This window comes from Stegostoma tigrinum, chromosome 6, assembly GCF_030684315.1.
Source record: "Stegostoma tigrinum isolate sSteTig4 chromosome 6, sSteTig4.hap1, whole genome shotgun sequence".
Taxonomy (NCBI): domain Eukaryota; kingdom Metazoa; phylum Chordata; class Chondrichthyes; order Orectolobiformes; family Stegostomatidae; genus Stegostoma; species Stegostoma tigrinum.
Genome location: NC_081359.1, coordinates 97,699,567 through 97,726,039, shown reverse-complemented (window position 1 = coordinate 97,726,039; position 26,473 = coordinate 97,699,567). Strand labels below are relative to the sequence as shown.

At 39.1% G+C, this 26,473-nt stretch overlaps 2 protein-coding genes across 3 annotated transcripts in view; one reads left to right on the top strand and one right to left on the bottom strand.

Moving 5' to 3' along the window:
- Nucleotides 1–26,473, top strand: part of cyfip1 (cytoplasmic FMR1 interacting protein 1) — a 186,666-nt gene that overhangs the window by 117,273 nt on the left and 42,920 nt on the right. The window lies entirely within an intron of this gene.
- Nucleotides 7,740–8,543, bottom strand: LOC125453373 (fibronectin type III domain-containing protein 9). The gene has a single exon (XM_048532859.2). The coding sequence runs from the start codon at nucleotides 8,541–8,543 to the stop codon at nucleotides 7,881–7,883; it is 663 nt and encodes a 220-aa protein (XP_048388816.1). The 3' UTR covers nucleotides 7,740–7,880.

The window sequence follows — 26,473 nt, the reverse complement described above, 5'->3', positions numbered from 1 at the left end:
GATAAGAAAACAGTTTTTTAATGCAGCAATAATTCTGTTGGGTTCTGAAATGCACTGCTTGTGCATGTGCTGAAGATGGATTGAATTGTGATTGTCAAGAGGCAATTGAATTGACACCTGAAGATAAAAGAAAATGGTAGGCTTTTGGGGAAAGAACAGAGACGTAGGACTAACTGAATTACTCTTACAGAGAGCCAGAGAGATTGACTGCCTGAAATTCCTCCTCCTGTGCTGTAACCATATTGTATGATTTTATGACTTTGCTAGCTAATTTATTTTCTTGATAGTAATTTTGAACAAATATGAAGGAATGCATTGCTTGAAAAGGTATTGGATGCAGATGCAATAGTAAATTACAAAAGTGCATTGGATGTGTACTTAAATATGGAAAATTCTATCAGGATTATGGGAAAAGAACAGGGAAGTGAAACTAACAAATTGTTCTTTTGAAGAGCTGGCACTGGTATTATGGGTTTAATGCATAATCCCATTTGCCATTACAGAGAAGGAGAACGAGGCTTTGTTTTTGGGGTTATTATAAAGCGGAGGTTGACCCTCCTCTGATAACTGAAAGTAAGATACCCAGAGAGGTGAGCCTTTCCCAATAATCTGTTAAAAGGTGTGTGAAAGGTGGTATAACCTGTCTTTCTGCAACTTTTAGTGCTTAAGTAAAATAAACCCCTGACATTCACTTTAGAATCAACCAGTAACAATCTATTTACCTAACTCAAACCGTGAACAAATTAATTAAATTATTAACAAACCAAAATGGCAATTAGCTGCCCTGTCTTTGCCCAACTGCCCCCTCTTTTATACAATGACATACCAGTTTCTTACAACAGGATTGGTCCTATGTTGTCAAAACCGTCAGATTTAAATTTAAGATAACAAAGCGTGAAGCTGGATGAACACAGCAGGCCAAGCAGCATCTCAGGAGCACAAAAGCACAAGACCCGATGAAGGGTCTAGGCCTGAAACGTCAGCTTTTGTGCTCCTGAGATGCTGCTTGGCCTGCTGTGTTCATCCATGTTCACACTTTGTTATCTTGGATTCTCCAGCATCTGCAGTTTCCATTATCAGTGATACAGATTTAAATTTAATTGGTTTTTGTTATGTGGGTATCTGGTTCAAATTAATTGGCTAAATTTAAAACTTGTTGTCTTGATAAAAACACAGAACTGCTGCTTGGCCTGCTAACAGTCCAGCCTTTTGACACAAATGTTTCAAACCAGGTGCTCTGTGCACCTGCAAACCCACAATGTGCTGCCTGCAAACATCCTTTTTTGAATCTCTAAGCATAGAAATAGCATATAATCTTTTAAAGGGACCATGCACTGCTTTCACCCTAGCATTTTACAAATGCCAATATTTCACAAATACCAAATTCTAACGTCCTGCTTTCCAATCCACAAGTGCTGTATCCAAGTTTGCAACAGGTTGGTGACAAAACAATAAGTGAAACTGAAGCACTTTTTAAAATTAATTTATATGCAGTGTGGTCATCACTGGCTACAGCAGCATTGCCCATCCCTAATTATCCAGAGGGCAGTCAATCACATAGTGTGGGTCTGGAGTCACAGGTAGGCCAGATCAGATAACAATGGCACTTTCCTTCCCTAAAGGACATTAGTAGGGTTTTTTTCTGACATTTGGCAATGATTTCATGGCCGTCATTAGATTCTCTATTCCCAAGATTTTTATTGAATTCAAATTCCACCATTTTCAGTGGTGATTTCTCTTCGCAGATGCTACCAGACCTGCTGAACTTGCCCAGCAATTTTTGTTTTTATTTCTATTTTACAGCATCCACAGTTTTTTGGTTATTATTTCCCTAGAACATTACTTCGGTCACTAGATTAATAGTCTAGCAATAATACCACCAGGTCCATCAACTTCCCCTTCAGTTGCTTTTGGTATGGGACAGTTTTAGTGGCATGCAATGTTATCATCAGTAATACTGGCTATATTTTTAATCTGTAGTTTCAACATTCCCTAAGCAGCCAGACACCATGGTAACATATCAAGCAGCCTTTAAATATTGTTCAATGATGGAAAATATTTCCTACCTATTTTCAGAAACAATAATGAACACCTTTCAATTTGTGTGTGTTAGTTAGTATGATTCACAGGCGTCCATTCCTCTAGGGATTTGTTTGGAGTGCAATTCTTTGATTTAAACTTCGTGCCCGTTTACCATACTGTTGCAGAAGTTGATAATAAAGTGTGAAGCTGGATGAACACAGCAGGCCAAGCTGCTTGGCCTGCTGTGTTCATCCAGCTTCACACTTTATTATCTTGGATTCTCCAGCATCTGCAGTTCCCATTATCTCTGTTACAGAAGTTGAGGCTTGATTTAATTTTGACTGGCCATTTTCTCCCTCAGATATGGATATTTGATATACTACACTGGAAAATAGATCAGTGTTTCAGTACATTCAGATATATTCTTTTTCTGACTACTTCAGTATAAGTTTAATATTTAGTGCTAAAATTAGATCTTACTCTGTTTTAAGGCCATAGTACTTTGTGTTTATCATAATTTGTTCCCTTTGTTCTGCATATTGAAATAACCCATCGTCTTTCTTTGGTGTTCTTTTAAATGTGTCTGTTATTGACCATTTTGAAAATAATGCTTCTCCTACTTTTGCCATTAAAAATCATTATTGCCTGCTTTTCTGTGTTTTGTATGTATGCCTAAAGTTGTTTCATCATGTAGTCTGCAGATCCCTTGCTGTGTTGCTCTTATTTTGATGAAATACTGATCTGAAAACTCTTGGTTCTTGAAGACTTTCTTTTTCTTGATTATGCTATAGAAATGACAGTTTCTGCTCACATTCTGTTGATTACTGTTTCAAGAGGTTGGGCACATTCCTTACAACTTCATCCGTTGCTCTTTTCTAGTTATTTTGGGAATACTTACCTTGCCTATTTTCTCCATATTCCACGTATTCCATTTTTATCTGTATTAAATCTAATTGTCTTATATTTCCCATGCTTCTGAGCTTCAATTTTCCCAACTTGCATTGAGCTTTTGAATACAACAAAATCATGGAAATTAGAAACAGTGATGATGTACATTCTATGTAAAATTTACTGTATAATTATTCTTAACCATACTGAAAAACAGGGAAAAGAGCACTGGAAATTTACAGTACATCAGACTGTGTCTGTTTTAAGAGAGAGGAGCAAAGTTAACATTTCAAATCAAAGATACTCAGAAGCTTTCATGGTTATTATCCTTCTTTGCAGTTCTCATTTCCTTCCATTGTAATAGTACTGAGATTTGTTTTATTTATCAATGAAATGTATGTGTTACTGGCTAGGCCAGCATTTATTTTCCATCCCTAATTGCTTTGACCTGGATGGTGTCAGACTGCTTGAATGTTGTTGGAGTTGTAGTCCTCTGCGCCAGTAGAGATTATTCTATCATGCTCTTGACTTGTGCCTTGTAAACGATGGACTGTAATGGAGAGGGAGGAGTGAGCTGAAATTGATCCCAGAATGTGCTGTGAAGGAAGACCAAGAAATCTCAATGATTCTAGTTTTAAAAATCTCATTCTTGCTTCAAATGCCTCCCTATCTATCTGATCATCTCCAATTCTGCTGGAGTACCAAATTTTAACCATTTGAGCATTCCCAATTTTATTCAGTTCCATTTGCCACCACCCCCTCCACCTTTCTATCTTTTGTTCCCCTTTTGAGTACTTCTTTAAGCCCAACATCTTAGATTTGTAACCAAAAACAGCTATCGTTGGAGAAACTCAGCAGGTCTAGCAGTATCTGTGGAGAGAAAGTAAAGTTAGCATTTCAAGTCCAGTAATCCTGAAACATTGATTCTGCTTTCTCTCCACAGGTGCGGCCAGACCACCTGAGTTTCTCCAGCAATTTGTCTTTGTTTCCAATTTCCAGGATCCACAGTTCTTTGTTTTGTTTTCTCTTAGATTTATGATTTGTTGTCATATTTTGTGTGATAAGGTTTCCATGAAGCACCTTGAGTCATTTTATCACTTTAAAGGGCCTAGTTCCCATTATTTCAAACTAAGGGAAAATTGATAATTTGACTCTTAATTTGGGGAAATGAGAGTTCTTCAAAATGGGATTGCAGGGTGTAAAATTTAAAAGTTGAAATGTTATGTATTTGGTTGCTACCTTCAATCCTGGTCATTGTAAGAGCAAGATTTTAGCTTTAGTCAGCTATAACATCAATTCTGTATAATTACCACTCCATACAGGCTGAATGTAAACCTATAATGCATGAAGGACAGCTAAATGTAGCTTAGTGGTTACAGTTAACTGCCTTATCTAGTTAACCACACTTAAATCAGTTGAACCAGATCTCATTCCATGAGAAGTTGCTTTCCACGTAGGCTCAGGTATACTGCTTACTGATTTAGTTCACTGCCCAATCATTTTGTGGTCCGTTACTGTTTATTTGTAAAGCACAATTTAAGATTAGACCTCCTAAACAAAAAGGTCAAAGGGGAGTGGGAAGGAATTGGTGGGGGTGGTGGAAGAGGCTTTAGTGTGATTAGGAGAGAATATTTAATTATTCTATCAAATGCAAAGATACACTACTTTGTGCCTCATTCACATGATTACTGAAGAAATCAGGACTTTCTGGAGATTCTTTGAGGAATTTATCTTTGTATTTGTTTTACTGTTGTCTCTAGAGCAGGCAAAATTCTTTAACTAAAGTAATTGGTGCACTTTGTCTACTAAATAAAACTCTACACCAACATACTCTCAACACTTTTCTAGTGCCTAGCCAATTCATTTAAGTTTACAAACTTTTTTTTTGCACATACAAGCGGTACAGTGGTTGAAGGGGGCTGACTTGAAAGTAACTAACTTGCTGGCTTACTTCATTGCTGAACAGCTCTGAGGGAGAATTGTCTTTCACTACGACTTGATCTGTTCCTAAGATTAGTGAATAGCTAATATTTTTAAACGTAATAAATGTACTACCTACCTTTAAAGTTGCAACACTCTGATCACACTGTTAGCCATACTGCTTGTACGTTACCTTTAGCTGAACTCTGAATGAACTGTGAATAAAACAGTTCATAGTTGAATTCAAATTAACAGCTGGTCATGCAGCCAACATTTTCCATGGAAATTATTGGGTCCACTGCAGCCTCTGTTAGTACTAAAATCTTTTGTCACATATCTCCTCCCGATGGCCATCTGTGTAGTTGTGTGGAAAAGCATAATTTCATTGGAGTAATTTGAATTCATGAATTTTTAGTCTACTGTGAAATTGAGCAAGTGGCAGCTAGAAAAATTTCATTTGGAAGATGATTATAGAAGTGGAATGGTGTTCAGCTAGGAGGTGAAAAGGGGAAATGCTTGCCTGATCGGTTAAATATCTGGAGCATTTTGTACTGCAGCAGCTGATCTATTCACAGCAATTTCTATAATTTATTTTGATGAATCATTTTTGTGCGGGGGTAGCGCGGAATAAAATCTGAGTATCCCAGTGCGCACACAAAGCACTTCTCACTCATATGTATGGCATACTTAAATTTTGTGCTGCAGAGCCTTTGTTCCAACAATACTGTTCCACAGATGTGACATTTTTATGTGTATTCTCATCCTCCTTGTCACCGCTAAGTGGCATTACCTCATTTGTATTTGTTTTATTCTCTGCAAACATGCACACTAGGAACTGGTTTAAGACTTTCCAAATTAATTTCATGTGAACTGTAAATAGTCAGCAGTTGAGAGACTTCTGTTCCATTCCTCTGGACTAAATTTGATCCAAGATACCAAAATTAGTGCTGAACTTTATATGTCCCTATCCACAACAGCATAATTTGTGTTGGTTTCAACCTTTTTTGAAATTATTGTTCTCATTAAAAACTGTTATTTATTGTATAAAGTCAGTCCTGTTTTGTAGAGAACCAGCAACGTGCGATCTAAAACTGGCTGTTGGATTGTTTCTGCCTGATTCTCAGTTAACTCTCTTTGTTTCAAATAGGGCCAGTTGGTTTAGTTTGTGTAATTTTGTTGCTGATACAGTTGGTTCTGCTGTAATGCATTCTGGCAATGCAAATTGGCTATAATGTGACTGACGAATAGGGGAATGCTATTTCTAAACTCAGACTTGTGTTGGCTATAATGCAGTTCCATCGCAACCCCTCTCCTTCAAACCATGGAGCAGGGTGCCATAGCAGTTTTTAAAGTTTATTATTTAAGGCACACATTTAAGAGGCTGATTGCAGTCACTGAGCGGGGTAAGGACAGTTGTCTTCAATTTTGGAAGAGTTTTAACATCGATGCAATTTATGTTATCATGGAGATCTGGGGTGATGTCAGTAAAGACTGCTTGCATGCAGTTTGGTGGAGGCTTCTCCCACATTCTTTGAAGGTTTTTAAAGACTTTGATCTTTCAGCGGAGCTCCCAAGAATCAAAGAACGTTGTGTTGATCTTGCAAAACAAGTTGGATCTGAAGAGGTGGAGAGTGAGGATGTTGAAGATCTGCTTGAGTCCCAACGCGAAGACCTCTCCACAGCTGAACTAGAATAACTTGTCACTGAGGGGGAAATGGAAGCAGGAGATGAAGATGATGTCCATGATGCAGAGCCATGAGAGCTTTCCACTTCTGTTTTGTCTTCTATGCTGAGGGAAATTGAGAAGCAGTTGCAGCTGTCAGAGGACAATGATTACAATGCAGAAATCAGCAGGGTAGCAGTTCGTGGAATAAGATGTTATTTAGCACCGTATGAAGAGATTCTTCAAGAAAGAAAAAAAGGGCAAAGTAGCAGAAACTGGATGATAACAAGAACTGTAGGTGCTGGAGTCAGAGGCAACACAGTGTAGAGTTGGAGGACCACAGCAGGCCAAGCAGCATCAGAGGAGCAGGAAAGGTGATGTTTCAGGTTGGGATCCTTCTTTAGAAATTGATGTCTTTTTTTAAGCCAACCCCATGAGAAGCAGTCGTAACACAATGATCCACAGCCATCCTCTTCTGGATTAACTATTTTTCACCCTGCCCCTGCAACCACAGCTGCACCTGAAGGTGCTGATGATGATTAGTGCCAACCCTGAACCCCTGCATTAACGTCAGAGCAATCTCAAAACGTCCTCCCCTTATCAAGTTATCTTGATTTTTTTTTTCCCAAGATAAGGTGTTAAATTTACTTTTATTTCATTATAAGGTATGAATTAGACATTAATTCAAACAGTGATATCTTTTGAGTGATTTTTGAATGATATTTTTTGGTGGTCTGCCTTAGCCCTGCTTTTCCCATCGGCCCCATTATTTCGATAGTGCGATTTTCTATAACACAATAGTTGAGCAGAAACGCAACGATTGAGTTGTAGCAGAACTGACTGTAGACCTCTTGCTTCTTCCATTCTGAGAAAATGTGGCACCATGCCTTGTATACAAATGAGTAACAATATTACTTAAGTGGTGTAGTTTATCTTTAATGAAATGTCTCCCTTCCCTTTTTTCAAATTTCAACCTTGAATAACATATAAAATGGGCCACAAACTGGCACTCTTTACACATTGTTTTATTTTTATGTTAATATTGGTGTTCACAGTTTAGCGTACTGGCACCTAGCCTCTGCAAAGTAATACAATAGGATGAAATTGCTGCACACAAACTAAACCAATTTAAACAAATAAAAGATGAAATCCCATGTTTGTTTCACTTCTGCCATTTCACAAAATAAGCACCACAAACATTTGATAAAGTTACATATAAATTACCATAGACTGAAAAAGACAGCCAGTCAAAAACATTTAGATCTAACTTAATCCAAGCAAAAAAAAAATACTGTGTCCAGACTAGTAAAATTGCAGTTATTCAGATATTCCAATGTTTTTAAATGATCATATACATGTTTGCTGTTAATTACCACAGTGTTGACTTTCATCCATTATTCACATTGCTGCTGCGGCTGCTGCTTACAGATAATTTCTCAACTTGCATGCTCGTGAAAGGGTTTTCAGTTATGGTGTTCACCTGGACATTCCCACTGGTTCTACTGTCAGCATTGAGAATGACATTGCAGGGCATACCTAAGTTATCTTCAAGTGCTGTTTCCATCACTCGTGTATTGCAAGCTTGTGTTCCTGCATGATCAGAGTTCATATGCACGCCTTCATGGAGTTCTCGCCTTTTGCAGCACCAAATGTGGAGGCAGCCATATAATAGTATACCAGCAATGATAAAGAGAAGAACGCTGCTTGTTAGCCATATTCCCATAGCAAGGTCTTTCTTCCTGCTGGTTACCGCAGCGGCGTTTTGGGGTGCTGTTCTAAAAATTGTACATTGCTCATTAGTAGGACTGGCTGGCTGGCAGGTGATGCACAACATGTACATGGTTAGTGGAGTCAACTTCTCAATGGCCAGCCAATTCTGACTGACTGGCACTTTTTCTTCTTTCTGAAAATTTTTCCTTGGATATCCAGACAGTAGTGTATTCCAGCTGGGATGGTACATGATGCTGTAAAAATTTTCAGCACAGTTAACAGTTGAGGACCACGTCACAATTGCAGATGTAGAAGATATATTTTGTACAGTGATTTCCATCATGTAATTTAGTTATAGTTATTTAGGTAAAATATTTGAACTATCTGTGAAGGCAGTTCGGCTGCAGCCTTTAAATTCTAATAATGAGAACTATTTTTAATTTTATTACTGTGCGCACAGGAGAAGATCATGTGAGTCACGTAGGAGTACCTATGATAAAGCGATCACTGTTGTATTCATCTGTTGCATTCAGAGCGTTCTGTAAATGAAAAGAAACCATTGCTGTAAGAACTGTATTCATCATGCTGAGTGTTAAAGACAAGAAGCAGATCAGCACATGAAGTGTTTAGCTTTTGATTAGTGCTGTTCGAGCACATTTCTGAACTTGCAGATTATAGGAATGATGATTGAGAGCATAATTAAATAGTAAGCTTTGCTGTCAATATGTTTGAGAAATGAAGCAATTCTTTGTAAATGTCACTCAGTTATAAACAGTATGGTGGATTGGCTCATATTTAAAAGAAAAGTAGCAATGAAAATATATTGTTTTCTTTCTTCTTCTCTGCAAAGCAGCATGGTAGATTGATGAAAAAAAAGGCAACAGCAAGCATCACGCTTTGTTTAGAATCTTTGATCAGTTTAAAAAAAAGTTATGCCTATGTAGGCTCTTTCACAACCACAGTCAAAAATGCATGTTCTACACAAAAGACGTCGAAGATTGTAGGGAGAGATGAGGAGTATGGCGTTGTGATAGAGAATCAGCCATCTTCGTATTAAATTGCGTCACTGCCTCGATGGATTGAATAGCTGACTTTAGCTATTTTCCACATTATCTAAGATGCCCAAAGCACTTTACATCTGAAAAAGAGCTTTTCGAATCCATGTTACAAAGTAGGCATCAAGACAAACTCCTACAAACAGCAGTATTTAGCTTTTGATTAGTGCGGTTAGAGCACATGTCTGAAGGTACAAATTATACAGATGATTCTTGAAAGTATAACTTGCTTTTTGTGGGATTGATTGTAGAATAAATATTGTATTGAACGTCAGGAGTAATTCTGCTACTCTTCTTGGAATTTATACCACAGGATTGCCTCTCATTTCGATGAGAGACAGATGGGTCCTTGCTTTAACAATGCTTTGAAAATTGGCACCTTAACAGTATAGCACTCTCTAAGTACTGCAGTGTGTCACTTTGTTTTGTTCTGAACACCTGAGGTGGGATTTGAACCACTGACAACTGTGAGACTGAGGTAAGAGAGCTGAAGTGTCTGTGCACCATTTTAGCGATAACAGTAATGTCGTGATTTAACAAGGGTGTTGGATGGATTTCAGAAACTTAATAATAAGGGATGCTTGGCAGCTCAGTATGTTGATTTGATATATTAGATTCTTACTATGCTAACAAAGCTTGCGTATTATAAATAACCTCACCTTGCACAAAATCCATCCAATTTAAAAGCCCCCAACAACTCTTGAATTTAAAACTCAGGTGTGTTCATTTCCAGATATTCACTTTTCATCCTGTCTCAGGTTTAAACGAGTATCCTCTTATTCTGTAACTGTCTCCTAGTCTCCTGTGTAACTCCCCACAAGTGGAATTATCTTCTCCACATTTATCCTGTCAAAGCTCCCTCAGAATCTTGTATGTCACAATAAGATCACCCCTTATTCTTCTAAGACCTAGACTGTTTAGCTATTTTTGAGAAGTCACCCTCTTCATCCTGTGAATCAGCCAAATGAGTTTTTTGTACTGTCTTCACTGCCAATATATCCTTTATTATAGAATCCCCACAAGTGAGGAAATAGGCTCTTCGGCCCAACAAGTCCACACTGACCCTCCGAAGAGCGTCCCACCCAGACCCATCCCCCAACCTTATCGCTGTAACCCTGCATTTCCCATGGCTAATGCACCTAACTTACACATCCCTGAAAACTATGGGCGATTTCACATGGTCAATCCACCTAACTTACACATCTTAAGACTGTGGGAGGAAACCAGAGCACCCAGAGGAAACCCATGAAGAAGCTGGGGGGAATGTGCAAACTGCACCCAGACAGTTGCCTGAGATTGGAATTAAACCTGGATCTCTGGCACTGAGCCACCATGCTGCCCCTTCCTTAAATGTAGAATGTAAACCTGGAGGCACTGCCCAGGTTTGGCCTCAATAACACCCCATACAGTTGTTACAAGACCTAGCTACTTTTAAAATCTAACCCCCTAGCAATATTGATCAAATTCCATTTGCCACCTTAATCGGTTGCTGCACCTGTATGCTAACTTATTGTGTTTTATGCACCAGAATACTGAGATCTGTTGGTGCTGCATTTTGGAGTCATGCTTTTTAAATAATAGTCTGTCTTTTGATTCTTTCTTCCTACCAAAATATATGACCTCATACTTAATAATAAAGTGTGAAGCTGGATGAACACAACAGGCCAAGCAGCATCTGCTCTTGAGATGCTACTTTGTCTGCTGTGTTCATCCAGCTTCACACTTTATTATCTTGGATTCTCCAGCATCTGCAGTTCCCATTATCTCTGACCTCATACGTAGCTAAATTAAACTTCATCTGCCAAATTTTGCCCGCTCAAGCAGTCTATCCATATGTCCTTTCAGATTCCTTAAATCCTCATCGCAACATGGCCTCTGCCTGCTCTTGTAACATCAGCAAATTCATACTTGTAAAACTCTTCTCCCTGCTCCAAGTCATTAATATATAGACTTAATAGTTAAGGTTCGAGGACTGATCCTTGTGGTACTCTAACAGTTACAGCCTTCCAATCTGAAAAAGATCCGTTCATGCCAACTGTGTTCTGCGTGTTAATCGTTGTTGAGATGTTATCCGCAATACCATAAGCTGCCATGTTGTTCAACAACCTTTTGAATGGTGCCTTATTGAATGGCTTTTAGAAATCCAAGTACATTACATCTTCTGGTTCTCCATTATCACCTGTCCTTGTTATATTATCAAAGAACTCCAGATAACTTGTCAAATACAATTTCCCTTTCACAAAATTGTGTTGATGTTGTTTGATTGTGTTAAACTTGCTTAAATATTTTGCTATTTCTTCTTTAATAACGAATCTAATGTTTTTCCAGTGGCAGATGTTAAGCTTAATGACCTAGTCTCTCGCTTGCTGTCTCCATTCTTGATCAGGTACATTTTACTTTTGCTGGAATCCTAGGTTGTTGTGACAGTGGTGGTGTCCCTCCCTCTGAGCCAGAACACCTGGCTTCTAGTCCTGGACATGTGTAATAATACCTCTGTTCATTAAAAATAGCTACGCTAGAACCCACTGAGTCTGGCATGTTTTGACAATGCCTGCACTAACAATGTAGCTACTTTTAAAATTCGTACATGCATGCCATCAAATCCTGGTGATTTGTCTGTCTTAAGTCCCACTTGTTCGTCAAATGCTTTGTCCCTCCTGATCGAGACTGTTAAAATACCTTTCCTCCCACTCTCAGATTGCTTATCTGTTATCTTTTGGATGTTTACAGTGACCTCCGCTATGAAAGCGAATGCTAAAATGTTGTTTCAAATTATCTGCAACTTCCCAATTTCCTTCCTAGGATGCCATACTTAATTTAGGCATTCTCTTCCTCTTCCTAAATCTGTAGAAGCAATTGCTGTTTCATGTTGTATTTCTTGTCACCTTACTTTCATAATCAGTTTTTGCCTTCTTCATTTTAGTTGCCCTCTGCTGGTTCCTAAATATAAATTCCCAATTCTCTAGTCTACTGTGAATTTTCATCACTTTGCATCTCTTAGTTTTTAATTAAAAACTCTCCTTGAACGCCATTGTTAAACGTGGGTGGTTCATCCTTCTCATTGAGTCCTTTTCGGCTGAAATAAATTTTTGCTGAGTATTGTGAAACATCTGCTTAAATGTCCGCTCGTACTCGTCCATTGACCATTTCCTATCCCACTTTAGACAGTTGATTCTTTCTGGTTTGTCATTGCCCTCATTTAAGTTGAGGACACTGATTTGAGACAGAAGTTACTCCATCTCAACTGAATTTGAGATTTTACTATGTAATCATTAGCCACAAGAGGATTATAAACTGCTAGATCCTTTATTCACTCTACCTCGTTGCAAATGACTGGATATAAAATACCGTCTTCCAAGATAAGTTCCAAAATGTACTACTGTAAGAAACAGTTCCTGGTGTACAGTACAGTTTTGTCTACCGTTGTCATCCATTGGATTTGTCCAATCAATATGTAAATTAAAATCAGTTGTGATGTTTATGGTGCCTCTCTTTCTTCCCAGTTTATACTTAGTCGGACAGAGAGCCAGCTCTTCTGTGGCATGTGAGTGCACTCACCCATGACCTCTTTCCTTTGCTATTCATTATTTCCACCTAAACTGGCTCCATATCATGATATATTGCATCTATTTCATGACTCACCACAGCAATGACACCTTCATTTATTAATAAAGCTACCCTACCTCCTCTAACAATTTGCCTATTCTTCCAGAACATTTAATACATCTAAATATTGCGTTAACAGTCATCTTCACCCTGCAATCACATATCTGCAATAGTTATCAAGTCATATTCATTCATTGTCATTTTTGCCTTAAATTCTTCTATTTTGCCACAAATGCTGTGTGCATTCAGATAAAGACCCTTAACCTTTGACTTTACACCATTATTATCGACTCAGGTTCTAACATCTACTTTTATTTTCTGCCACCACCTTAATGTGCTGCAGTGTCCATGGCTCCGATGCCAGCTTAGCAGCTCCGAGCCAAAGTTCATTGAGTGGCCAACATTTACTGCAGAGCTGGACATGGTGGATAGCATTGATGCCCATCAGCTCCCACAGCTCTGTTCTACTAAAATAAAATCCCCATCTCAGCATTAAACATACAATCTGTAGGTACTGTCAGAATTAGTTTACGCTTCTCACTCTGACGCCAGGTGGCAGACTTGCTCAGGCCGAGCTCCACACATCTTACCCAGACCTGGGATGGCCTTTCGCTCAAAGCATGATTTTAGGGTGCCATCAGTTTGTAGACTGAGTATATCCAGAACCACCGTGCAGTTTATGTGCTAACAAATCTGCAATGAATGTGATCTCCTTAACCTGTTCAATGTGAGATGTAAGGAACAGGTTTTTTTCTGTCTTCCTGGCATTCCTAGGTTTTAGGAAAGTCTACTACATTGTCAGCAGGGCAGAACTCTTTAGGATAGTGTAGAAAATACAGTCCAGGAAAGCTGCTGGGCTCATCTGCATATCTTATGATAACATAGAATACCTTGGACAGCTTCTGGGCTAAGAATGGAGTATGACAGAGCTGTGTTCTCATACCCACTTTTGTTTTGCATTTTCTTCTTGTTGCTGCAGTTATGGAAGTTTATCTGTGTACGAGGTCAAATCTTACAATCTGTCCACACCGAAAATGAAGGGAAAAATAAATCACATCTTGATCTGTGAACTTCCCTCTGCAGATGATACTGTACATAATGTGTCCTCCTTATCATACATGTCAAGGAAACCACAGAATGGAACACAGTGTCCTATCTTCCTTTTCATGCCACTAAACAACAGAATCTGTAGCAAATGCTGTGAATTCGGATCCTTGATGACAAACAGTCTGATTCTTGATGTAGAATTCAATGCAGGCATGAGGCAAATTATTGCCACTTTTGGCCACCTCAAAATATGTATGATTAAATGAATGACAAGCTGACTGTTAGGATGCAAATGTATTGATAGAACCTTTTTGTGATGCATGGACAACTTAATATTGATCTGGAAAGGAAGCAAAGATTTTCACTTTGGTCAGGAGTACCTTCTGAGCTACCCATGAGGGGACAAAGCATGGATGCAACACTCTTTTTGAAGACAAATATTCTGAGAGTGCTCACACTCAGCAAGCAGGTGCAGGATGAAAGACTGATTCATTCCCAAGAATCTTGTGTATGCTAAAATAACTGGTTCCAAAACACTTGACAAACTCCCAAAACCCCTCTGCAAGAATGCTCGCAAGCCTGATGCGAAAGGCCTAAACATTGAAACTTGCACCAAGAAAATACATGCCATTAACAGAGGCAAATGGCACTGCTACCATAGAGTCATAGAATTACACAGCATGGAAACAGACCCTTTGATCTAACTCATCCATGTGAACCAGATGTCCTAAACTGATCTAGTCCCATTTGCCAGCATTTGGTCCAAATTCCCCTCAACCCTTCCTATTCATGTACCTATCCAGGTGCCTTTTAAATGTTGTAATTGTACCAGTCTCCATCACCTCCTCTGGCAACTTGTTCCATATGTGCATTAACATTTGCATGAAAAAGTTAGCACTCGCGTCCCTTTCAGGGGCAGGATGGTGGCTCAGTGGTTAGTCCTGCTGCCTCACAGCACCAGGGACCTAGATTCAATTCCAGCCTCTGTCTGTGTGGGGTTTGCACAGTCTTTCCGTGTCTACATGGGTTTCCACCCACAGCTCAAAGATGTACAGGCTAGGTGGATTGCCCATGCTAAATTGCCCATAGTGTCCAGAGCTGCGTAGGCTAGGTGGATGAGCTACGGGAAGTGCAGGGTTACAGGAATAGTGCAAGGTGTGGGATGAGGGCCGTTATGAACTCAATGGGCAAAATAGCCTGCTTCCACACTGTAGGTATCTTATCATCTTTCCCCTCTCACATTAAACCTATGCCGTCTATTTTGGGTTCCTCTACCCTGGGGAAAAAGACGTTGGCTGTTCACCCTGTTCGTGCCTCTCATGATTTTATAAGTCTCTATGAGATCACCCCTCAGCTTCTGACACTGTTTTGTAAATCTTTTCCGAAACCTTTCAAGTTTAACAACATCTTTCCTATATCAGAGAGACCAGAATTCTAAAAGTTGCCTCACCAATGTCCTGTACAGCTGCAACATGACATGCCAACTCCTATACTCAGTGCACTGACCAAAGAGGATAAGTGTGCCAAAAGCTATCTTAACCACTTTGTCTACTTGCAACTCCACTTTCTAGGAACTATGCATTACTTATGGCTTGGCATTTACCACAAAGATGATCGATGGATACAGTAAATCGGCAATGTCAAAGACAGCAATTCACAACAACAGCTGATGAGTTTTGGATAAGCCACATTGGATTGCTGTTTCTCATTATTGATGCTGTCAGGTCTGCTGTTTTTCTGCAGCACTGTCTCGTTTTATAACTGCTAATAGGCAACTGCCCAATTTGTGACACTTGTCGCACATTCTTCCTCTCACAGGTTGGTCTTTGAATCAACCATCAAAAATGCATATATAAGACTATCCCCTTGTCAGTAGGCTTGTTGTCCATTATCCCTTGTAGATTCCTGTTGTCATAGTTGCAAAGTGGCACCATCTAGTGGCAACATTTGAGAACTGTGATGTTTTTTTAAAAAATGCAACTTGAAAGGTCAAAAGCATCGATGACCTTAATGCCTGGTAATTTGTTTTCTCTGATTTGTCAACCGAGTGGTTGCACCGCTATTATTAATCCTTACATATCACATGCATGGGGTGTTTTTTATATTTCTCTGCTCATGCATTTACTTTCCATGGACTTAAATAAGGTTTTAAAAATGGAATGCAGTTAAACCTTACACACGCTCATACATACAAGCACACCTCAACCCTCATTTCAACTTTGTGAGGTATATTGTGTTTAAGTAGTTATAAGGGACTAAGTCTGATTAGGTTGAGAGCAAAGTATTTTTTATTCTGTTATATTGTTGAGGTTACTATCCCTTTGTTACTTTTGGCTAGTCAATGTTCCATGTCTTGAAGACTTAGAAAAAGGACCTATTAGCAGTTTTTAAGAACATAGTTCTCACTCTTTTCTGTTAATACTTGTATTTTCTTTTAGTAAAAATGGTGTGCTTGGCATTTCCTGATATTTTAGTGTAATCTACCAAAATGCTGTGGATGCAACACTGTATTTGCCCCATTGAAATATGCTGAGACATTGAGTCACACATTTAGTCTTCCTTCTGCTATGTAACAGCTGAAATATATTTCATGCCTAGAAATGTAATGAAACAAATTCTGACTTGTTGTTGAACAAAATATCAAGTTTGAGTTATGAAATTTGGAGTAAAATATTAAGTTGAGTTGAGGTTTGGCTAACAGATGGAGAGCCAGGCATTTCCATCTATTTTCAGTTTATATCAGTGGGTTAGATGTAGAGTCTGAGTGCAATGCATCAGCATTTTCTGCTGATTGCAAAGTTAGGTGATAAAGTAAACTAAGAGGTCAGAATAAAAAGGCCGCAAAAGAGCGTGGACTGGTTGAGTGAGCAAGAAGATGGAGGTTGAAGTTTACTCTGTGGAAGTGTGAATCTGTCCACTTTGAGAAAAACCCAAAAATTAGAATTTATTCATTTGCGGGATTGTGGGCATTGCTGGCTAGGCCAACATTTATCTCCCATCTGTAATTGCCCAGAGGGCAGTTGAGTCACCCACATCGCTGTGGGTCTGGAGTTGTGTGTCACCCAATGAAAGGACAATGGTTTCCTTCCCTTAAAAGCATTAATGATTTGGATGAGATTTTCCAACAATCAACAATCGTTTCATGGTCATCATTAGATTCTTAATTCCGGATTTTTATTAATTTCACAATTCTAGCATCGGCCATGGTGGAAATTGAACCTGAAACCAAGACATCACCTGGCTGTCTGGATTAGTAGTCTAGCACCATTATAAAACCACTAGGCTATCACCCCTCCAAAGAGAATATATGTTTGAAAGTTAAGAGACTGATAAAAGCTGGCATGCATCATGATTTGTACATCTCCAAGTCAGGGATGTAACAGAATATTGTTGACTTGCTTAGATGAATACAGCTCTCAACAGTACTCAAAAAATTTGATGCCATCCAGAACAAAGCAACCCAGTTGAATGGCCTAGTGATCACTTACTCCATCACTGACATTCAATAGTAGCAGTGTGCACCATCTACAAGGTGTACCACAGAAATTCATCAAGATTCCTTAGAGACCACCTTCCAAATCCACAGCCATCTAGATAGCCAAGGGCACTGTCTGCAATTTCCCCTTCAAGTTACTCTGTCCTGGCTTCAGAATACACTGCGGTTCTGTCAGTGCCACTGGGTCATAATCCTGGAATTCCCCCCTCCTTAGCATCTTTGTGGGTGTGCCTAAAGTACATGGATACCAGTGATTCAAGAATGCAGCTACTGCCCATACAAAGGTGACAGTGAAGGGATTGGCAGTAAATGATTGCCCACCCAGGAACACCTGTATCCCATGACTGTATTTTCTTAAAAATTCAGCAATTAGAATGGCAAATAATGTTACTGTTAATTGCACAAATATTGAAACATAGTGGGTAAGTCTTAAAATTATAGCGTTTCGGTGAGATCATACCTGGAACATTACATTTGGCCTCATCTCCACATGCAGCATAGGCATTATCTGGAGGGATTGCAACAGTGCTTCACTTGATTGATATCTGCAATGAATGGGTTGAATGGAATGGGTTCATATTCTTGTTTAAGAAGAATGAGAGGGATCCCATTGCACTTAAGCACTTTCAGAATCTGTTAACATAAGTGATGATGAGAAGATCTTGCCCCTTGCTGGAGCGTTGCAATTTGGAAAGAGATAGTCACAAGATAAGAGGATAGTAGTTTCAGACTGAACTGACGCATTTCTTCACATGGATGCTTGTGAATTTTTGAAATTCATTGGTTATCTACAGCTCTGAACTGATGGTGCTATTCAAGATTGGGATTGCTAGATTTTGGCACTAAGGGAATCGAGAGGTTTTAATATAGGCTGATGTATAAAACCATCCAGAATCTTACTGAACCATGGTGCAGGCTCCGGGGGACTGTATAGACAACCCCAGCTAGTGTTTCTAATGTTCTTATGTAGGTGTGATAAGGCACTCCATTCTTCGTTCTAGTTCTTGTAATTTTGAGAAAGGAAATTTCTTGGATGCTGTTCATTGTGCAGCTTGTTGTGAGATCTGATCATTTAAAATTATTTAAGTACTATTAAAACATTTAATTGCACTTTACGTATTTTTTATTATTTCAAAAAAAATTTGAGTGCATCTTTGCAACTCCAATTTTAAATGTAATTAGGAATCCGGTGAGTGGGTACCAACTCAAGCACTTATTAACTTCTGGGCCTCAACTGCATACTGCTGGAATGCTACTTGCCTGAAGAGTGGAAATCTGGCTGGCGCAGGGTAACTGGCAAGCAGCAAAGGATTAGCAGCCAACAGTAAGGTAAATTACTGGGAAGGGCAATTTTGCAAGAGCGAGAAGGCCTAGAAAGGAGAGTCCGAAATTTTCTATGTGCATCCTTGTTTCCCAATCCCATTAAAAAAGGAATTATTTTGAACTATTCTGAGCTCAGATTCCCTTCCTGCTCTTTTTAACTGGCAAGGAAACCATAATGACTTCCTTACTAAGATTACATGTTACAAACATACAAATTCAAAGCCAAAGCAGGCTTCCTACACTTCTGTTCAATAAGTTTATGGCTAATTTGCTTGTGTTTTAGGTTCCATCTTCCCATCTAATACCTTTAATTTTTATACTGTACAAAAGCGTATCTACTTATTGCCTTAAAATTACTCCGTGGCCCAACCTCCGCTTTGAAATTGCAGTTTATTCATGATCTGACTCAAACTTGTTGATTGAAAGAAAGACATCATTGGCTTCAAGCAGTTGAACTTGCTGGCTGCTCAAAAGAGTGAAGTAAACTAGAAGAGAAGTGGGATCAGTTGTCATCATCAGAGGGCAAGTCAGCCAGGTGATTATAACTGCCAGTCTTTCTATTTCTCCCTGTTGGGATTGAAATGAGGTTTTTGTGTTTGTCATTTGACTTCAAAACCCAGTTATGGCTTTTTATTATTAAGCTGCACAGCTTTGCCATCTTAATTAATGTGCACAACAAATATTAGTTGAGTGTAAAAGAAGCCATGATATCAAGAGATACAACTTCATTGATTTAAGATATGTGCTGTGGCAAAATTTGAAGCTGAACATGCTTATTAGTATTTTCATAAATTGTTTTGGACCTTGAGGAGGCTCGGATTCAATCAGCCAACTTGTTCAGTTCTTTCAGTTTACTGAGTGTTAGTTGTGACCCTGACATGAGCAATTCTTCAAATCATTTCAACTGTCAAGCCTGAGTCCTTTGATTTAAGAATGTAATGCTGCTAAGTCTTATTTCTTCCTATTCTACAAATTGCCCATTCAATAAAAATATTCTGTTTTGTACTATCTTAATTGACGGTCACCTCAAGGTGTAGGAGTTAAAACAGAATCTATTGTCACTGTGGTGTTTCATTTTCGTAGGGTGGGAATCGTTCATGAATATTTATTTCATTGGAAGCACATGCTTCAGTAGAACCTTTTTAGTTGCAAATAAAAAAACTATAGTAGTTTTAAATATATTAATTTCCAAACACCACATCAGGGCTAAGTAAGCCTGATATATGTGTAAATAATAAAAATGCAGCATACAGTTTAAGCTTCAGATAAGTGCATTAACATTTGCACAAATTGCATTTTTATCAGCAGTCTCTATGAATTGGCATAGATTTTGGCGTTTTCTGTCCTTTTTTTATTGCTCTCCATTGGCTTAGAAATGAGCTCGGTCACTGAGGGGAGAATGCATTACTGTGTGCATATTTTGTAGGTAGTGCTCTCTGTTTGACCATTTGTGCACTTTGAGTATCTTTTCTCACAAATTTGAAGGTTAAATAATATTGTAAAGAAGCAATCAAATTTAAAACTCACCCTGATGTGAAGGGAAGCTTGCAGTTAATGGTATGCTCACAGAAATGTCCAAAGACAGCTTCTCAGTGCCTCATTTGTTAGTTGATTTTCTTTGTCTTCATTTGCGAGTCGTCTTCTCTCAGCTCACCAAAATACTGAAAGATCTTGCTGCCTTTCTACTGGCTTTTACACGCTCCAGCAGGATGTTCGCAATACTTCATGCTTTTGTTTTTAATTACACTACTAATAGGTTAACAGCATTATGCATGTTCAAGAGGTTCTGCAGCAATCCTCATGAGAAACTGCTGCTTTCTTATATGGGAAAGAAAAGAGAGGGCTTGGATTGTGCAATTCTGTGCTGCTGCGTTCACTGGGTTCGAAAGCTTTGGGCGTAAGGTTAGAATGAAATATTGATATATGACAGTGATATTTGAGTGTACAGACCAAGAATTAATTTGATCAGAAACCACTCGGGTACCAGATTAAAGGTAGATGTTTTTCTGTGAATTATTGTAATATTCCCATCAGTCCTAAAACTGGATTTATGTGCATTCTCAATCTGAATTCTTACTGGTGGCTACTTGTCAAGCACATTAATTACCTTTACTGGAAAGTGCTGAAAGCCATGGTAGAATAGATTTTTTTAAAAAGTTTATTATTTTCCATGTGAACTCAATAATAATGAAAATTGTAATTACGCTAGTCTTTTAGTTTCTTGCCACCTCGTTCATTGTGTTTGCTCCCATAGGTAGAATCTTAGAAGAGTGTGATACAGTAGCACTTAAAATGAATAATGAATACAGATCAGAAGAACTGTGTTCCATGTTCATTATGGTGGTTCCACCAGTCTTTAAATGGAAATTAAGAGTTTCTGATAAGTCTCTCAAAATTTATTTAAGATGTTTTCTCGTGTGTTTTGCTGCGGAGTGGTGTGGCAATCCTTGTGTGGCAATTTCCTTTCTGAATTCTCTTTGTATTTGACTTGCCTGACTATCTCCAGAATAAAGCATAAAGTGACTTGGGGGTCAACCATGTGACAGGTTTTAAAGGTATGTGCGTATTGGAAGGCTGAATGTGATCATCAGTTTTTTCTAAACAATCTACTGAAGTAATTCAATGATTGAGAAACGGGCAAGTTACTCCAAAGGTTTTTTTTTGTATTTTGGGTGCAAGTGCTGTTGTACACATAGGACAGCTATTTTAAAAATATAAGCAAGTTACCACTGAACATACTGTTTCCCAGAACCTAGTATGTTCTTGCTATGTATAGAAGATAAGTATCAAACAATTTTCATGTGAATATTAATATAAACTTCACTTCATGGCTGCTGGAAATTCCTCTCCCATCATTATTACAAAAACAATTTATATGGTGCCTTTGGAATTAAAAGTCCCAAGACACTTTTTACAGGAGCTTTATGAAATAAAAGATGACAAGAAGCTATAAATATTCAGATGGTCCAAAGCTTTTAAGGAGGCAGATGTGATTGCAGAGCTTACGGCTGAGCTAACTGAAGGGATGGCCACCAGTTGGGAGTGATTAAAATCAGACATGCATGTGAGACCAGAAATTGTTGAACTCAAATGGCTTTGAAGATTATGGGGCTGGACAATGTTAAAGATTGGGAAGTTGAAGCCATGGAGAATTTAGAAAACGAAGGTGAGAGTTCTAAAACCACACCATGTTTGGTCGGAGACATTGTAAGTCAGTAAGCATAAGTGTAGGTTAGTGGAAACTGTTGAGTTAACAAAGGTACAGGAGTACGTCATTCATTCCTTTGAGCCTCTTCCACCATTTAATTAGTTTGTTGATCTGTGGCCTAACTCAATATACCTGCTTTTGGCCAATATCACTTAATAGCTTTGCCTAACAAACGTCTATGTATCTCAGATTTAAAACTAACAATTAATCTAGCATCAACTGGCATTTGTGGAAGAAAGCTTCAAATCTCTACCACTCTTTGTGCATAGAATATTGTGTATAGACCAACTGTGTTATGACTGACTTTAAAGCTCTCTCTCCATTCCAGTTCTTCCAATCCTATGAATGCATCCTGCCATTTCTGTATACCTGATGCACAACCCTTGTCTCCTCTGAATAGTTGTGCCTTCCTCCTTAGATGGGCCAATGGGCCGACAAGTGGCAGATGGAGTTTAATTTGGATAAATGTGAGGTGCTGTATTTTGGAAAGGCAAATCAGGGCAGGACCTATACACTTAATGGCAAGGTGCTGGGGAATGTTGCTGAACAAAGACACCTTGGGGTGCATGTTCATAGTTCCTTGGAAGTGAAGTCTCAGGTAGAGAGAATAGTGAAGAAGCCATTTGGTATACTTGCCTTTATGGGTCAGTACATTGAATATGAGAATTGGAAGGTCATGTTGCAGCTGTACAGGACATTTGTTCAGCCATTTCTGGAGTATTGCATGCAGTTGTGGTCTCCATGCTGTAGGAAGGATGTTGTGAAACTTGAAAGGGTTCAAAAAAGATTTGAGGATGTTGCCAGGGTTGAAGGGTTTGAGCTATTTGGCGAGGCTGGATAGACTGAGCCTGTTTTCCCTGAAGCGTTGGAGGCTGAGGGGTGATCTTTATAGAGGTTTATAAAATCATGAGGACCATGGATATGATGAATGGACAAGGTCTCTTCCCTGGGATTGGGGGAGGGGGCTGTGTGGTTGGGGTGGGGTGTGGGGTAGTCCAGAATTAGAGGGCATAGATTTAAGGTGAGAGGGGAAAAATCAAAAAGGGACCTAAGGGGCAACTTTTTCATGTAGAGGGTGTTGCTCATATGGAATGAGGTGCCAGAAGAGGCTGGTACAGTTACAATATTTGAAAGACATCTGGATGGGTGTATGAAATGGAAGGGTTTAGAGAGGTATGGGCCAAATGCTGGCAATTAGGACTAGATTTACATAGGATATCTGGTCAGCATGGACGAATTGGACTGAAGCGTCTGTTTCCGTGCTGTATATCTTTGACTGAACATCTCTCCTGAATGGTCTGGCCCAGTTCTCAGACTGTTCCCCTGGCTGTAGAATCTCCAATCAGTGGAAATAGCTTCTTATTGTCTACTCTGTCTTTTCTGTTAATATCTTGAAAATTTTGATTATGCTGTCCTTGAACCTTTTAACTTCTAGACAAAGCAGGCCCAATTTGTACAAGCTCGCTTCATAACTTAAACCCTGAAGTTTAGGGATCATTCATGTAAACCTATGTTGTACTCCCTCCAAGGCTAATATATCTTTCCTAAGATGCGGTGCCCAGATCTGTTCTTCATGCTGCAAGTGGGGCCTAACCCGGGTTTTGTATGGCTGCAGTATCAATAAGTACAGGCAGTAGAGTTTTGGATGACCTCATGTTCACAGATTAGAACAATCTAATGTTTGCAGATTAAAATGACCTCCTGTTTACAGATTAAAATGTGTGAAACCAGTTGAAAGCATGTAGCTATAGTTGAGGCTAACGATAATGGAGATATGAATAAGGGTTTCACGCAGAGTTGAATTGAGATTAGCAAAGTTAAATAAATGTTGCAAAGATGCATATAGGTGGGGTTGCAAGTACGTGACTGGCTGAACTCACGGCCAAATAAAGCACCAAGATTGTGAACAAATTTGTTTAGTCTCAAACTGTTGCTGAGAAGAGGGATTGATTCAGCCATTCAGGAATGGACCTCACAATGGGAACCAAAATCGATGGCAGTGAAAATCTGTTTTCCCAATATTTAGTTGGAGGAAATCTTTGCTATTCCAAGACAGCACATAAAGTCGCCATTGCCCCAAAGGACTTTAGGGCTATTCTCCCATTAGACAGAGATGACTGGTGGTGACATTAACGTGAAGATCACCACATTTCTGGTGAGGGGTGAGGTTGAAAAGGTAGGCCCTTCAAGGTAACCTCAGCCAGAGCGGGAATTGAACTTATGCTTGTTGGCATCACTCTGCTTCGCAAACCAGCTGTCCATCTGACAAAGCTAGAGTATGTACTGTACTTTAAACAAAAAAGGAGGAAGTGCAACTTGCTTTGAGTTTCAGTGCACTATCAATAGTGCCGTTCCAGTCTCTCATCTCGTCATTGTTCTGGGCACCTCCGTTGAGGTGGTTGTCATCAGCACACGTGAAAACCCATGTAGAGTTATGTAAACCCACCCTAGCTATGTAAACTTAGAGACAGTAGAGTTGAGAAAGAGAAGCGTCCTTGGGAAACACCAAAGGTAATGCTTCAACAGCAATGCGAGAAGTCCTTGCAAGTGATATGTTAGCTACGGTTACATAAGAATAAGAGCCATGTGAGAATGGTCCCACCTGGCTGGAAAATGATGAATAAACACTGGCGAATGATAGTCTGGTCATCTGTGTTAAAAGCTGCAGATACGTTGAGAATGACAGGGACAGCAGATGTACAACAAAAGCAGAAAACGTTTGAAATAATGTGGTCAGGCAACAGCTGTTGAAAGACACAGTTGTTTAAGGTTGACTTCTGTCCATTTGAATCATCAGCTCTGTCTCCCTTCATAGATGCCGCCTCACCTATTGACTATTTACAGGATTTTTTTTGTTTTTACTTCAGATTTTCAGCATCCATTGAATGTTGCTTTTATATTATGGAATATTTTACCTTTATTACGGCCATATACAATGTTTTTAGTGTGACTGATGAAAACTGGTTCAGTCCTTGGAGGCAGAGACCTGATTGGAAGAATACAACCATTGCATTCTAGGAAGGATTGGCACAGCAGTATTGATTTTTAAAAGGGCACTGACATTATAGCAAGTTGCACTTCCTTAACTTTTAAGTCCAGTATACAACCTGCATGATGTAAAACCTTCAATTCTTGGCCTCAAGTCTTCTGAATAATTTGATTTTACTGAGAAGGCCAATAGCAAGTTTTTCTTTACATCCTACTTTTGGCCCTTTTTGAAGTGCTGTCTTGGAATCATAGTAAGAACTTTGTCCCAAGTCATCTAATCAATCTAATCACCCAAATGTTTGATTATTAAGTTGAGCATTGGTGTCTCCCCATTGCTTCCTTGGATGCAGGAGGGAGGGCATTTTTACACACCATGCTAATGATCGAAACTTGAAATTCATGGTTTTGTTCACAATGCACCAATAATGATGCACGTAGCTTTGTTCACCTGAACTTTCAGCTGAAGGCAAGCATTCCTTAAAAAATAAGAAAGCTGGACATTTTCAGCTGTAAGCTACTCAAGCCTGTATTTTAGAACAGAATTGTTCAGTAGCTCGATCTAATTAACTTGCTTTTGCTCTCAGCATAAATTTCTGAAGCGCTATGTGTGCATTGAAGAAATAATGAAGGGAGAACAAACAAGAATAATGTATTTGTTTCTTACCTATATTCAAAAGGCATTCAGTAGTTCTTTATAACAAATGAACGGATTACATCCCCTTTCCCACAGAAGCCTGACTGAGAGCACACCCCTCCTTGCAACCTGGCTGATAGCAGTCACTGCCATTTACTCTCCCAAGTGCTCATCCATTCACAGGCTGGTTCTCTCCCACATATGCTGCTTTGTTATTGAACACCTCAACAGCCAAATGTGGCAGAGAAGCAGCTACAGACTTGACTATGTAGAGAGAGGGAGGATATCTGATTGGAGGACAACCCCCTTAAACTTTGCATTAATGAGAAAGTTAATTGCATGGAGTTTTTGATTTCTTTAATCATCCATGGGATGAGGGTGTTGCTTGCTACACAGCATTTATTGCCCAGAGGGCAGTGAAGAGCCAACCACATTGCTTTAGGTCTGGAGTCATACGTAGGCCAGGCCAGGTAAGGATGGCAGTTTCCTTCCCTAACCAACAACAGTGAAGCAGATGGGTTTTTTCTGATAATTGACAATGGATTCATGGCCAACATTAGATTCTTAATACCAGATATTTATTGAATTCAAATTCAACCATCTGCTGTGATGGGATTCGAGCTGGCTCCCCAGAATGTTGCTTGGTCTCTGGATTGACAGTCCAGTGATAATGCCACTAGGCCATTGCCTCTCCTATAGGACTTAGAGTGCAGAAAACAAAGTGTATGGGTGATATGGAAGTTTCTTAGTGAAAGAAAGTGAATAATGTTCTACAGTGGTCTTTAGAAAAACTTTGTCCATAAATGATCTGAACTTAGAATTTGAGAGAAAAGCATTGAAATTCAATGATAGTATCGGTATGATAAAATGCCACTCTCCATTCTGTCTTGAAAATATAATGCTGTTCCTTCAC